This window comes from Spodoptera frugiperda, chromosome 1, assembly GCF_023101765.2.
Source record: "Spodoptera frugiperda isolate SF20-4 chromosome 1, AGI-APGP_CSIRO_Sfru_2.0, whole genome shotgun sequence".
In the NCBI taxonomy this organism is placed as follows: domain Eukaryota; kingdom Metazoa; phylum Arthropoda; class Insecta; order Lepidoptera; family Noctuidae; genus Spodoptera; species Spodoptera frugiperda.
The window spans coordinates 3,048,802-3,062,802 of NC_064212.1; the positions used below are offsets into that span (position 1 = coordinate 3,048,802).

The following is a 14,001-nucleotide window of genomic DNA, read 5'->3' on the forward strand; positions in this document are numbered from 1 at the left end:
AACTTTGTTTTCAGGTAAATTGAACCTGTTTGAGTTGTGAAGCGCTGAAGTGGCTGAAGTAACTTGGCTGTTTCCCAACAATGTAAAATGGAATTCGTTCAGAGTGGATTCAACTTTCAGTAGGTACTTTTTCATGTGATACTGTCGTGCTTTGGCACAGTTGGGCTGGACCGAAGTGACACAACGGTCTCACTCAAAAATACCGGGGTGACGCTTGCCCCAAGACCCTCTAAATATGCATTTCCACCATTTGACTGCACGGTAAGGCGTGATGGCTGGGCAACTGGTTATCGTGCGACATGTAGCTGGTTCGATTCCTGCACGGAGCAAGTCTGTGTGATGTCACAAATGGATTGTTTCGGGTCTGGGTACTCACGTGTATGTGAACTTGTATGCGCGTAAGCACCAGCAAAAGAATGGGAGTTTTCAAAGTAAAAAAGATGTGAAAATTATAAATTAATTTGTTTAGACAGGTTTTTGACCAAAAGCCGGACCTCATATAAATCAATAAAGCAGTTACTAAATCCAGAAAGTAGCCAACATCACATACGCCTAATGTTGACCAAACTACGCTTATCGTAGATAAATATCAACAAACTGCACTGTTTTTGCAGATGTCCGTGCAGCGGAATCAAAGACATTGTTCGGCATTCAGTTGCCCAGCCAACCGTGTAGCCTTGGCTGAGACAGAAACAGCGAGACAGGTTTTCTGACCAAAAGTCTCCAACATGAAGATTAGCATGTGCATTGCATAAATTTTAGCTAATCATTTTTATTTCCATCATCATTCAACGAAAGAAAAATAACATGACTTATTTAAATTTAACCCAATAAAAAATCCCAATCAAAGATTGATTTGAATAATATTTTTACTACTTTAAAATAGTAAGACCCTTCTAGGTGGTCCGTGGACATATGAGATTACCATGCAACATTTTATTGCACGCATTCAATTAACCTAATAACTACGAGTAAGTCGGCTACGGGAAATCTATGCCAACACATTAATATGGATAAAAGGGCCAATGAATTTAGTAAAGGTATGGGCTCAATAATCTAAATGGTAGGGCCAACCGTTAATTTGTCACGAATCAATACTTGCCTTAGTGAGTGACTTATCCGATGACCGTTTAGGTAGGTACTTACCTATTTTCTATTTTATTATATGTATTAGGTTATCAGTGTAGGTCACTATCAGGACAACAACAGATGAGGCCAAGTAGGGCTGATCCCAGATACGGAGCTGCAGGACAACGTAATAGTTTTTTTTTTTTTTTTACCGGGGAAAATCATCCGGCTCGAAAAGCCTTGGAGCAAGGCGAAAGGGACTGTCAGTTTTTAGTTAGTAAGAGTCTGACACGCCCTCTCGCCTCGCCCAAGGCGGGAGAAGCCATTGGATGAATTTCCCCCCTCAAAAAAAAAAGTCTGACACTCCCTCTCGCCTCGCCCAAGGCGGGAGAAATCATTGGATGTTTTTCCCACTAAAGAAAGCCCTTCAAAACAGCTACCAAAATAAAGAAAGACATTAACCGCCTATAGAGAGCTTATTAAGTGACAAAGTAAAATTTTATTCAACAAAGAGAAACATGAAAGGGCCTAAATATTCTGCTCACGTCTGTTGTGTCCTGTGATATAAATTCATTCTCATTATACTGTGGACAATGTAGGCAAGTAGGCTCGAGTACTGGTTCATAAAATTAAATTAATTGCTTATACGAGTGACCCTTGTGGTGACGAAGTAGAATATAATTATCCCCAACTCTACTCTTCGCGCGGGTGTCATGAAAACCGACTACGGAACTACACTACAAATTATACAATTTTGTATGGTGTAAGCCGGTAAACGAGCAGACGAATCGCCTGATGGTAAGCAATCGCCGCCGCCCATTGACACCAGGGGCGTTACAAGTGCGTTGCTGGCAATTATATCATCTCGCAATTCGCCTGCCAAGGTTGCAGATTATGGCAAACCCTCTTATGTAGAGGCCTACAGCACCCTACAGTAGAACGGTTATCACATAAAGAATATCTCATATCGAACTCGCATATTTGTGTGGTCGCCCATCCATTGCACCAACAGTGCAACCAGTCAAGAAGTATCTTGACAGTTTAATAAAAAAAATATTTTCAGGATGGATTTGTTTTAGTTCTGTTATTTTTTTTTTTAAATAAGTTGCTCTACATTAGTTTTTTCCTGTCATGGGTGCGTTTAACAACATACCAGTTCACATACACTTGTCACTCCGACCCGAAACAACAATTCGTGGATCACACAAAGAGTTGCTCCGTGCGGGAATCGAACTCGCTATAAGTTACGCAGCAGCCGGATGCCCAGCAACCGGGCCAATCGTGCAGTCTAATTTACTAATGGTTGGTGTTTTCACCAACGAACTTAATAAAGTGGTTGCTTTAACAAGCACTTTATTTAAAGTTCAGAAATTATAAAATAAAACATGTTTTAAATCACTTAATTTATATTTATTTTGTGGCGTTATTCATAATTACTAATTAATGCTAGTTACATTACACATACATTCAAAATCAACGATACATCTTTACAAAAACTTACAGTCGGCTTTATGTGGATTTACTGGCAACACTGAAGTAACAAAATATTCGGTTCGAGGAAAGAGATCATAAACTAGGCAAATACTTTTTTAAAGAGTCAATTCTTGATAGGGCAACATCGAAATGTCAATCAAGATAGTAATATCAACCTTATCTCCGCTAAATAATGCACATTTTCTTTTACAATTTAAAATCAGCTTTAGACGCACGTATTCTATGGAACGTGCGAATCCGAGCGTCATATTATCATTTGAGAAGAAATGTGTGCATTACTGTGGACAATTGGACATACGGTTGAATTTGCTATATCATTATAGATAGTAACTTAGATGTGCTTCGACGCTACATCAGTATATAACCCGAATTCTTGTGAATGATCAAGTGATGATGAAAAAAATTATGCCTATATAATAATTAGATACTGAACTACCGTTCAATCAAGTATCCTACTTTTGAAATGAAACTAATGGCATTTTATAATAGTTGTCAAAATATAATAAAAAGTAGTTGCACTGTGTAGCATATTTTCGCTGATATTACACAAAATTCCACCAGATTTACTTAACAAACAGATAATTATTTATGAATTTCTACAATCACAACAATAATTGTATTATGAAATGTAATCAGTAAATTCTATGAAATTAGTTGAATCTATACCAAAATGCATTGAACTCGATCAACTAACCTAAAATGAAAGATACATAATTATTTCTTGATCCCTAGATAGCATTTAAATTCTAGTCGAAAGACAAAAAGCAAATATTTTTTGAAACTGGCAATCCAGACAGGATTGCCAGTTCCAACACAATGTTGTCGACTATACTGCCAGAACTTTAACATTGTGGTAGTTTATAGTAACTTATTAAAAACTTACGCACATAATTAAACAACACAAAACGTAAAAGATTTCAACTTAGGTCACAATGGAAAAGATCAATAAATTTGACAACAATCACGTGCGTATCCTTCTCTCTACTTGTTACTGCTGACGAAATTTATGAATTGTGTAAGCCGGTAAACGTGCAGACGGATCACCAGATGGTAAGAAATTGCTGCCGTCTATAGACACCCCAAACACGAAACACGTTACAAGTGCATTGCCGGCTGGTTTGAAGATAGAGAATTTGGCAGATTGGGGAGGGGTAACCTCACTCACACCACAAAACACACACGTCGGTTATCTATGAGGCCATGGTATAACTGTGGTCGAGCCGATCCTTTCGTACCGAAGCATGGCTCTCCAAAACTTAACATATGGAATTGACACTGACATTCGACAAAATATGTCAAAATTCATGTCAATCCCATATCAACCTTTCTATACAATATTCATTCTTTCGACTAGCATTTAAATGCTATTTATCCAATGGGGCTTGTTACATAAACCATAAACATAACGCCTGTCTTTCCCCAGAAGGGTAGGCAGACATGTATTTACAACACATCCTTAAAGTGCTTATTGTTAGGATATACATAGAAACATACCACCGTACTAAGTAATTTAATGATTACTTAAACCAGTCCTTAGCAATTGTTTTCCATACAAAATCTTTACTAAGGAATCGTTTAATTAATCATTAAATGTATTAGAGTACGGCAGATAGACTATGTGTCAGTCAGATTGTTCAATGTAAGTAATAGGATTGATATCTAGGCTTTTAAGCCAACATTTAGATATTTCTAGGAATAATACAATTTCTAGTTCCAGCATTCCCCAAGTTATTTTAAATTGGTCGCTATTATTATTATTATGATATTAGTATAGGTATATTATACAATATAATAACGTGTTTTTAGTCAAGCTACTATGTTCCGTATATATAAAAGCTCTATAGAAATTCATTGCATTGGTAACAAGTGTTTTGTAAGACCAAAATAGCATTTATGCCCATCTAAATAAGGTTACATTTACTTTGTAATTTATCAGTCTACTATCTATAGATATATTCTATCTATTAATTATCTTATATGAAGCCATATTTGATCACCTTCGAGACTGAAAAATGAGAAGATTCTGGAAAAAAATGTTGTCAGACAATAAATTTAAAGGAAATTTTCTTCAAAGATGACCAAATATACACAAAAAATAGTATCGTTAATTCTGTATCTGATCTACACCGTTACACTGTCCAGTAAGAGAAACTTAACAACTATTAAAAAGAAAAACAGTGTACCAACATATCGGAAACTATACAAGACATACCTTTATAATAATATAATTATTAGGTACTATAAATACAACTGTCACCTCTATCAAAAAGATAATTAAAAAAATCACAAAACGTCCTGTCACTCTATGGACAATTTTATCATCGATAACAAAAGAATTCAGAAAATTAATACAAATGGCAACACCAGGTATCAGGCAGCCAATCAGAACCACCATTTATATCAAACAACCAATCAGAATGAGTCACACAATAAAAAATACAGATGAAGTAGTAAATGGATGAACAACAGTTGAAGTCAATTATTTCACCCTATATTCATGGTAATTTACCTTTTCAAGTCAATAGGAAACTAAAATGTTTACTGTGGTTGGTTACAGCAAAAATATTATAGGATGGATAAGATACAATAATAGAAAATAAATACAAGAATTTTACTCCTTGTCTCAATTATTTTTCTCTTGAGGCATGGAATTCCAAATATTAATAAATAGAGCTTCTCTACTAGTGACAGGAACTACCATTCTACACAAAATCATAGTTAATACTTATGTCTAGATTTAATATAAAAATACAACGTTGTTCACTTGTCTATGCCCACAGTAGCATGCCCTGATTTCACTGACAATTTGGTTTATCAAAGCTATGTTTTATAATCAACACGGACTTGACTATTCTTGAATATTTTATTGTATTGAAAAGTCGAAAAAATTAATTTTTGACTGAGGAAACTATCCAATTATTACTAACAAAAGTCTACATAATCTGTGTTGTATATCAAATATCTGTAACAGTGAAATCAGGCATCCATAACATATCAGTAACCTTAGCACGAATTTGCTTTACATTAAACGAAAACGAAACGAAAGCGCGTTCGACGCTCTGATTGGCCAGTGCGATTGTACCAACCAAACAGAGCGTCGAATAATATCGAACGCGCGCTCGTTTCGTTTTCGTTCAACGTAAAGCAAACTCGTACTAAGTGTACTGTATACATCGTGTCTTTCGATCTGCAAAGTCTAACCCAAGTCCACACTAAACCAGCGATGTACTAAATGTTAATATTCCCAAAACAATACAATGAATCAACAATCTTCTATCACACAGCTTCAGTTCTTTGATACGCGAGATGGAAAATGATTTGTAGTATGAAGAAAATAACGAATATTTTCGAAAATTAAGTTAAATTAAACTACAATATGATATGACTTTTGATATAAGGACAATAAAAGTTTGCTATGGTTTTGTATTTAAAAAAATGTTTGAATTTTTCAGTCTATGTGTCTAAAATTAAACAAGGTTACAAACCATATTCAATCAAAAATAGAAATTAATGTTTAAATATTCCAAAAGTTCGAACCATAATTATCTACGTGAATTTATTAGTTAAAGAATTAAAATTGAAGTAATGAATGTATGAAAGGTTATATTTTATGTGATTATCCTAAAGCAGAAATAAGTACCTATACAATAGCATCATAAAGATGTTAAACAACTCATAATCAATACTCAGTAATATGGGAGAAACTACGCAAAAATAGACCTTATAACAAATGAAATAGTATTTCAGTAACATTAAACTACTAAATACAAATTATGAGTTGGTTTGCAATCTCTCCATCGACTACATACTCCGTGTTTTCAGCACAAAAAATACGATTTTATTTTCATAGATATTTCTTGTGTACTCTATCAGAAATAACCATACTACTACATAAACAGAATTAATTCAACCGAAATTGAATCGTACCCCATTGACTTTTAAGACTAAAATTAAGTTTTATAACTTTAAAATCAGAGTAGTATCTACGGGGAAGAGAAAGGAGATTGCCCGTCAGAAAATGCACTACTTTGACGTGTATTATATTTGGAACTATCATGTTTATATGATAGTTTTTATTTAGATGCCATATGGGGTACCTGAGTCTACATTTGGGGTAGGAATTCGATGGGCGTGGAGAATTTGAAGTCGTCTGGGAAGAGTTTGCTTGCGAATGGGTACATCAGTTTGTACGCCTGACGAATGGTCACATCAGCCACGCCGGCTATATCACCAATTTCTTTCTGGCTGCGTTTGTCTTCTGACGCCTGGAAATAAAGAAAAAGGATATTAAGATATGTAGGTGGTAAAATGCATTCAAGTTATGTGGTTAATCCTAAATAGATACATTATTTTTGTTCTTACAGAAATTAAGTTGTATGAAAATTACTTTTGAGTTACATAGAAACAACATAAAGGTTTAGTGCCTATTTAAAACGAATAATTTACATTTCTGAGGGCTTAGTATGAATTTGCTTTACGTTGAACGAAAACAAAACGAAAGCGCGTTCGGCGCTCTGATTGGTTGGCTTTTTCGCACCGGCTAATCAGAGCGCCGAACGCGCACTTGTTTTGTTTTCGTTCAACGTAAAGCAAACTCATACTAAAGGTACTGTTTCCTCATTCAGAACTGTACCTAAAACTACATTATACACAAAGAAACAACTGCAACCATTAGTCCAAATAGTCAACGACTCAATATAGTCAGTCAAACTATTTCAATCAATTAAAAACACATTCAGACACATTTTAACAAATGACATCAGCCTCATATTCTCCTCATATCAATCATATTAATTACCGTTTAAATAAAATATCAAATTTAATATATTTGCCCTCGTCCTCACAAATATTACATCAAAGTTACAACAAGGTCAAGTTTTATTAAAATATTGACTTAAAAAACATGTTTACTTTAAATATTTATTTTAAGCGCTGTGTTTGCACTTATATGCGAATTCTGCTCAAGTATGTTATGATTTATTTTTGTATACACAAATATATCCTTTTAGACCTTGAAATGGTGCGTGTTTATTACATTATTTAATGAACACTCTTCAAGAAGTGGATGATTAAGTAGAGGACTTAAAACGGGAAGCTTAAATTAAATACTGGGATGAAATATATCAGTAATTATAATGATTAATAACTCATTTCTATAAACAAAACTATGTTTATAGAAGTGTATAATTTGGGATGTTTTTTTTTTTCGATTACGTACGAAATTTTTGCAAGTCATGCTATGCTAAAATTTGAATTAAAAATATTTAAACAACTGCAAAAAAACAAAAGCTCTTATCTGTTGTTTAAATGTTAATTATTTATCGTAGAAAATTAATGGAAAGATCTGTTTTTAGTTTTTGCACCAGCATTCAAGGATTAATTTTAATTCATTATTTCTTAAAAAAATACGAAATCTTGTCTATCGAATTAAGAGTTATTTATAGCTAAGGGTTGGGTATATTGGGATATTTACCACTACATTTTTTTATTTAAAATTCTCATGATCTCATTCTAATCACATAAGACTCACATAACTGACCCAAGGTATCTTAAGACTTAGTATTAAACATAATAAACAACAACATACCTGAGAAGCCATATAAATAGCAGCTGCGGCCACAGAAATGGGACTGCGTCCAGACACAATGTCCAGCTCTCCGGCTTTCCTTGCAATATGTGTAGCAGCTCTTTGCACTGAATTGGGCAGACCCAGGTTTGAGCAGAACCGAGACATGAAGTCTGCCGTGGTGATAAGTTCCACTGAAGTCTCGAGGGCCTTCAGGATCAGTTTGAAACACCTTCCTATTTCCTTCTTACTGATTTTGCTGACAGCGCAGATTTCCTTGAACGTACGAGGCACTCCTTCCTGGCGACAGGCGATGTACAGACAGGCTGACGCTATCGCATCATTGGCTCGACCTTTCAAATTCTTGCCATCATGCACCTGTAAACAAAATAGGTGATTTTATGTACATATCCAATATCATTCTGAGGTTTTTTTGTGTGGGAGACTTTCGATGGTTAGAATAATGAAGAAATATCAATCAATCTTAGACTGGCAGTTGTCAGTGAAATTTCGTCTCGAGTTGCAACACTAGCGCCCATTGCATCCACATTGCGTGGATAGATATGTATAATGAACTAAATGATATTGAGTTTGGCTATATGTTCCATATTCTGAAAGCTAACAGCTACAATTGTTTTACAATTTTAACATCGAATAATTATCGAGATTTTATTGAATTGAAATAACATTGTCATTGAGATTGGTTTCAAGAATAAGCACCCTGGCATTTAATTGTTGTATGTAAGTAAATTATAAGCCTATACCTAATTCATTATAGAATATAAGCCTGAAGCAATGCAATGCTATTTGGATTGTTATGTTGTAATGGTAGTAACTATTTATTTAAATATTATATTTAACAAATCTATACTGTACAGCATTCAACTCCAACATCATTGCATTGTCCATGCCCTTCAAAAGAGTGCTAATTATATTTTCATATATACATAAGCCAGTAAGGTCAAGAATTATGCACAAAATATTAACACAATAACAAATATTACATTGTATATAATATTTTCATGAAAATTACCTTTGATCATGTATAATTTACGTTCAGTAACATTATGAATATTAAAACAATGCAGACAAACATAATATGCAAAGGTTTTTAATATATTTTCCTCATTTTCAGAGTTAGTAACTATTGCAGCTGTATTTTTTGTAATTCACATGCAAATTTATTACAACATATTTTTTCTTTTAAACATGGCATTTTATCACAAGCTATTGAAAAGATAAAGATCTTAAATGAAACAAAGGATTGCCTTCATTACAATTGAACAAATATTAAGAAAATTTAAAAGGTATGAGAATGTAAATACTAATTATGGTGCATTAACTAAATGATTTAATACCTTTAATGCTAATAACTGTCATAATATAATTATATTGTTTTTACAATAACCAATTTTTGGAGTATAGAATAGAAATCTATATTGTATCTCTATTCAAAAACTCCTGCTAACTGCTATAGAAGTTGAATTTAATAATTCTCTTTAATTGTTTGTGTTCCAATACACAGAAGAAGTGAATTTTATTATGTTTAACATTTGGTCTGCAGATATATGAGAGAATAGAAAGCATGGTGGTTTATGCATGGAAGCCTATACTTCCTTAAAAAATCCATAAAATTCCTTGCAATGTCTGTTCTGAATCAATTGTAATTAGGTACTAATTACATTATCATCTATATCAGTAATTACTATACATCGTCTACATACCTGTTTGAACAAATTGTTGGCCCTGTCAATAATGGTCTTCGGTAAGTTTATTCTGTCGGCCATGGTGCTTATTTCCCTGAACGCATTTATCAGAGCCCTGTCCGTGCTGCTAATGTTCCTCCTGTTCTGATATTTTGATACTCCGAAGCTGTCAAATGATGCATCTCCTCGTCCGGGCCCAATGATTGTTGATAAGTCACCACCGGAAAGTAGAGGATTTTCGGGCCCACCCACACGAGATGGGTCCACTCCGGACTTCTCATTGCTGAATGTACGCCATTCTGACCCCACATCTATAACCCTGAAAATTAAAATGATGGATATAAATGGATAATTTATTCTTAGTGTGTGTTTTTTTTAGTAATGCTTTAGCTAAGTCTGTTGTAATTCTGACATTGATATTTAAATTGGTCTATGCTACATAGAAATGCACAATGTGGACACTTAATATGAACAAATAATACCACTGTTGCATCTACCTGGCATTTTGTAAGCTTAATTTGATTGTCTGTAGCTTAAAATTACATGTTAGGCATTGAAGCTATCCTTATTGATAATATTATTATGTTGTCAAGGCAAGAGTTGATATGCGTTTATGTGATTATCTTAATTGTCAGTTCCTATGTGCATTTCAAAAGTTTCCACATTGCACAATTAGTCAATTAATGATCGACCTCGAAATAATAGAAATCAAATACATCACTCGCATTAGTTCAGCAACTTTGTTATTATTACGACACTACACCAGTGGTGAAAAGCTCAATGCGTTTCGTAAATATTGCCAAACAAACATTTTGTTACATACCTGTCGCCGACTACAAGCCCGCATTCCGAACATATCATGTCCCCAGCCCTGTAATCTTCGATAAGTGGTGCATCTGGATGTGCATAGCACACCACCTTATTCGCCTCAAGCCTAAAACCACAAAAGAAAGTAGGTTCATCATTCATCAACAAGTAGAAATCATATCTTTGGGAAACAACTTTGTCGTGGCCTCTTGCTACACTTTATTAGCACCAACGTAAACTTACGTATAATCATAGCAAACATAAATGATATTCAGCTGTACAATATATAAATATCGTCGTAAATAACGAAACAGGAATAAAATAAATCAGAAAAACAGACCTCGACGTGCTCGCCATGATTGTCAAGTATAAAGCATAAACAATTTGTGGAACTTTTTCTGAATCATTTGTAAACTCGAGTTTGGACACTTGCACGTATCATAGACAAAGTAGAGTAGAAGGTATTCTCGACACATAAAACGAGCGATGAATTAAAATGGAAATGTTTTTAATTGAATAATATTCAGCATTTTACCAATAAAAAATGTTATATTTAAGTTGTAATGTAAATTAAAGTATATTTTATAATTTTGAACTGAGTAACGATCCTATTCAGATTATTTTTTCTCAAAAGTATAAAATTAAATTAACGTCTACTATCCATACCACAGTAATAAAATATTTAAAATTAAGACAATTATATAGATAGATATCAGAATACATAAAATTGCTAAATAATTCTGTGCAAGGATATTTTAATTTTGATGTAAATGCAGGTTTCTGATATAATGACAGGAAAAAGATCTACCAACAAAAATCAAGCATCAAGGTTGGTTAATCGTACTTATTCATGGTCATCACATTAATTTAGTGGTAACACGAGAATACTTGCAAAATATTGTACAAATGTTGCTGAGCATAACATGGACGACTTCACTTCAATTCAATTTTCCTCTGTATAATCTTAAGCAAAGATTTGTATGTATGATCCAAATGCACAACCACAATAGTAATTACATTTTTGTATTAATTAGGTACGCTGCTAGACTTGCTAGTGAAATGTTATGAGTTCCCAATATTTCAGTTAATGCAATAGTAATTTAATATCAATGTAGAATTAAGAAATATTATGTTAGCTATCTTGAAAATCTAGGTATTAAGAAAAATTATAGTTCTAAGACTGGCTTAGTACTTAAACCAAATGTTTTAAGACTTTCACGTAAGACCTACCTAATACATGAATCCGTAAGACCTATCAATTACTTAGATAACTATTGTAATTAATTAATGACTTGGTAAACTTATTTTAATGTTTAACTACTACAGCCTCGGTCCTAGAATTTAACCCTAGGTTAAGCGAAGTATCTACCTACACTAGTAACTTCCACACTTGCACTAGCGCTGGCGCGCAACTTGCCATGGGTTTCCCAAGTATTTTTTTATGGAATAGTAGGCAAACGAGCAAACGAGTCACCTGATGGTAAGCGATCAACGCCGCCCATGGACACCCGCAACACCAGAGGAGTCACAGGTGCGTTGCCGGTGTTATTCCGGGTCTAGGTATAAAGTGTAGATAATGTGTCTTGTGTACATTTTTATATTCATAAACACACCTTGTGCAGTCGATTAGAAAAGTTTGAGAACAAAATGGCATACAGCACATGCACTAATGGTCCCAAGAAATGATTTAGCCCTGAACTAAATAAAAAGAAATGCCCAACATGCAAGATGTCTGCCAAACTAATATTCCGCGATCTAAGCAAGTCTACAAAAAACGGCAAACGTAACAATTGAAGTAACGCGATGTCACAATCGCATTGTAAAAAAAAAAATGCACAGCAAATTCGGACGCGTTTTCTAAGTCAGTAGGTCAGAGAGAAATACCTATAACATTTGAGGGTTATTGGTAAACTTTGACTCATAATTTTGTATGTAGTAACTTGTATCATGACACGTAAGGCTCTCGATAAAATTAAATTGGGTATTATTGACAACTTTTCTTTTAATAATGTGTCCTAAAAAGTCTTTTTTTGGGTTAGGCTAGTAAACGAGCAGCGGATCACCTGATGATAACCCGCAGTACCAGAGGAGTTACAAGTCCGATGAATGCCTTTTTGGGTAGGTATCTATTGGGATTAGGGAGTTTGGGAATTCGGGAGCGAAGAAATTAGGCCTCCCAATTCCTTGTTCTAAGGAAAAAAGGTTTTACATCTCGTAAGCATAATGCTGCAGGTAAAGTTTCCTCTGATGACAATTTTGATCCTCGGAATCGGCTAACGTACTTTGCTCGATTGGGTTGGGTTTTTCAACGTCATACTTCGTAGAAATAGTACGGGAGGCTGGAATTATGATTGACGCTTAGCAATAATTAATTTACCATCTTCTACATGTACAAGGATACCAATAGGTAACTTAAATAAGAAAAAAACTGTCAGCAATCAGGAAATTAAAGGCGTGATTCGTACAATTAAAACAAATAAGTAAATGGTTTTAATTACATTATTTAAACGTGGTAACAAAAACGATAAATTCTCATAACTTATGACGTGACGCTTCGTGGGTTTTCCTGCTTCGATGAACAACACGCTTCCACAAAACAATGGCACACGATCAATTGATATTTTAATACGAGTTTAAGTAATTTTAATAATTCAGAATTACATTATTTATTTGAGGAAAACAATTAACTATTACAACATTGGTATGTTCTCGTATTTTCGTTACCAGTTTAGAAAAATCAAAATTCCCTCTCACCAAATATTTAAAATCTTGAAATAAAAAAAAAAAATTTGAAAACATAGAAAGAATGCCTACTAGTTTTATTCTTTTGTAGGTAAGTAGTCCCTATTTTCGACCTTAAACAATATGATCTTTGATTTTTATCCACGATTGACATTCACAATTCGGGGCCGATACCATTGGGTCACCATGCTCTTACATCAGGCTTATCCATGCAATAAATCTTATGTAAATCTATGGTATAATGTACAAAACCTTACGTACGAATTTATAAGGTCGCCATCTTTGCATAAATAATATCTAAGGTCAACTTTATGACCTACAGCTGGTTTAAATAAAACTTTATCCTTGCTTCTGTGTTGCATGCCAATTATAAATATTACGACATCGAAATACTTAAATAGGTAGTAATAAAATAGATTCTTACGTACCGGAATCTGTATTAACATTTTCTAGCTATTAGCAAAGATAATTACTTAATTTTAAATATAGCAACATATTTTTACAAGGCATTACGTGTGCTTACCTTTGCCTGATCCATTAATTATGACAGATTGATAAATTAATTTTATTTTCGTTTTGATTTTTAATTCTTTGTAAATACTTATATAGTAATTGGAA

The 14,001-nt window shown here is 33.8% G+C and overlaps 1 protein-coding gene across 2 annotated transcripts; it reads right to left on the bottom strand.

Annotated features, from left to right (window-relative positions):
• Positions 1 to 2,456: 2,456 nt before the first annotated feature.
• Positions 2,457 to 11,106, bottom strand: LOC118281854 (transcription initiation factor IIB). Of its 2 annotated transcripts, none has more exons than XM_035602621.2 (5): positions 10,982 to 11,106; positions 10,658 to 10,768; positions 9,853 to 10,153; positions 8,150 to 8,506; positions 2,457 to 6,827 (listed from the first exon to the last, which is right to left on the bottom strand). In XM_035602621.2, exons 1-5 carry the CDS (start codon positions 10,996 to 10,998, stop codon positions 6,666 to 6,668), a joined length of 948 nt encoding a protein of 315 aa, XP_035458514.1. In that variant the 5' UTR covers positions 10,999 to 11,106; the 3' UTR covers positions 2,457 to 6,665. The 2 variants fall into 2 exon arrangements, with proteins under 2 accessions (XP_035458514.1, XP_035458515.1); XM_035602622.2 differs by having other exon boundaries at positions 10,885 to 10,983.
• Positions 11,107 to 14,001: the final 2,895 nt, after the last annotated feature.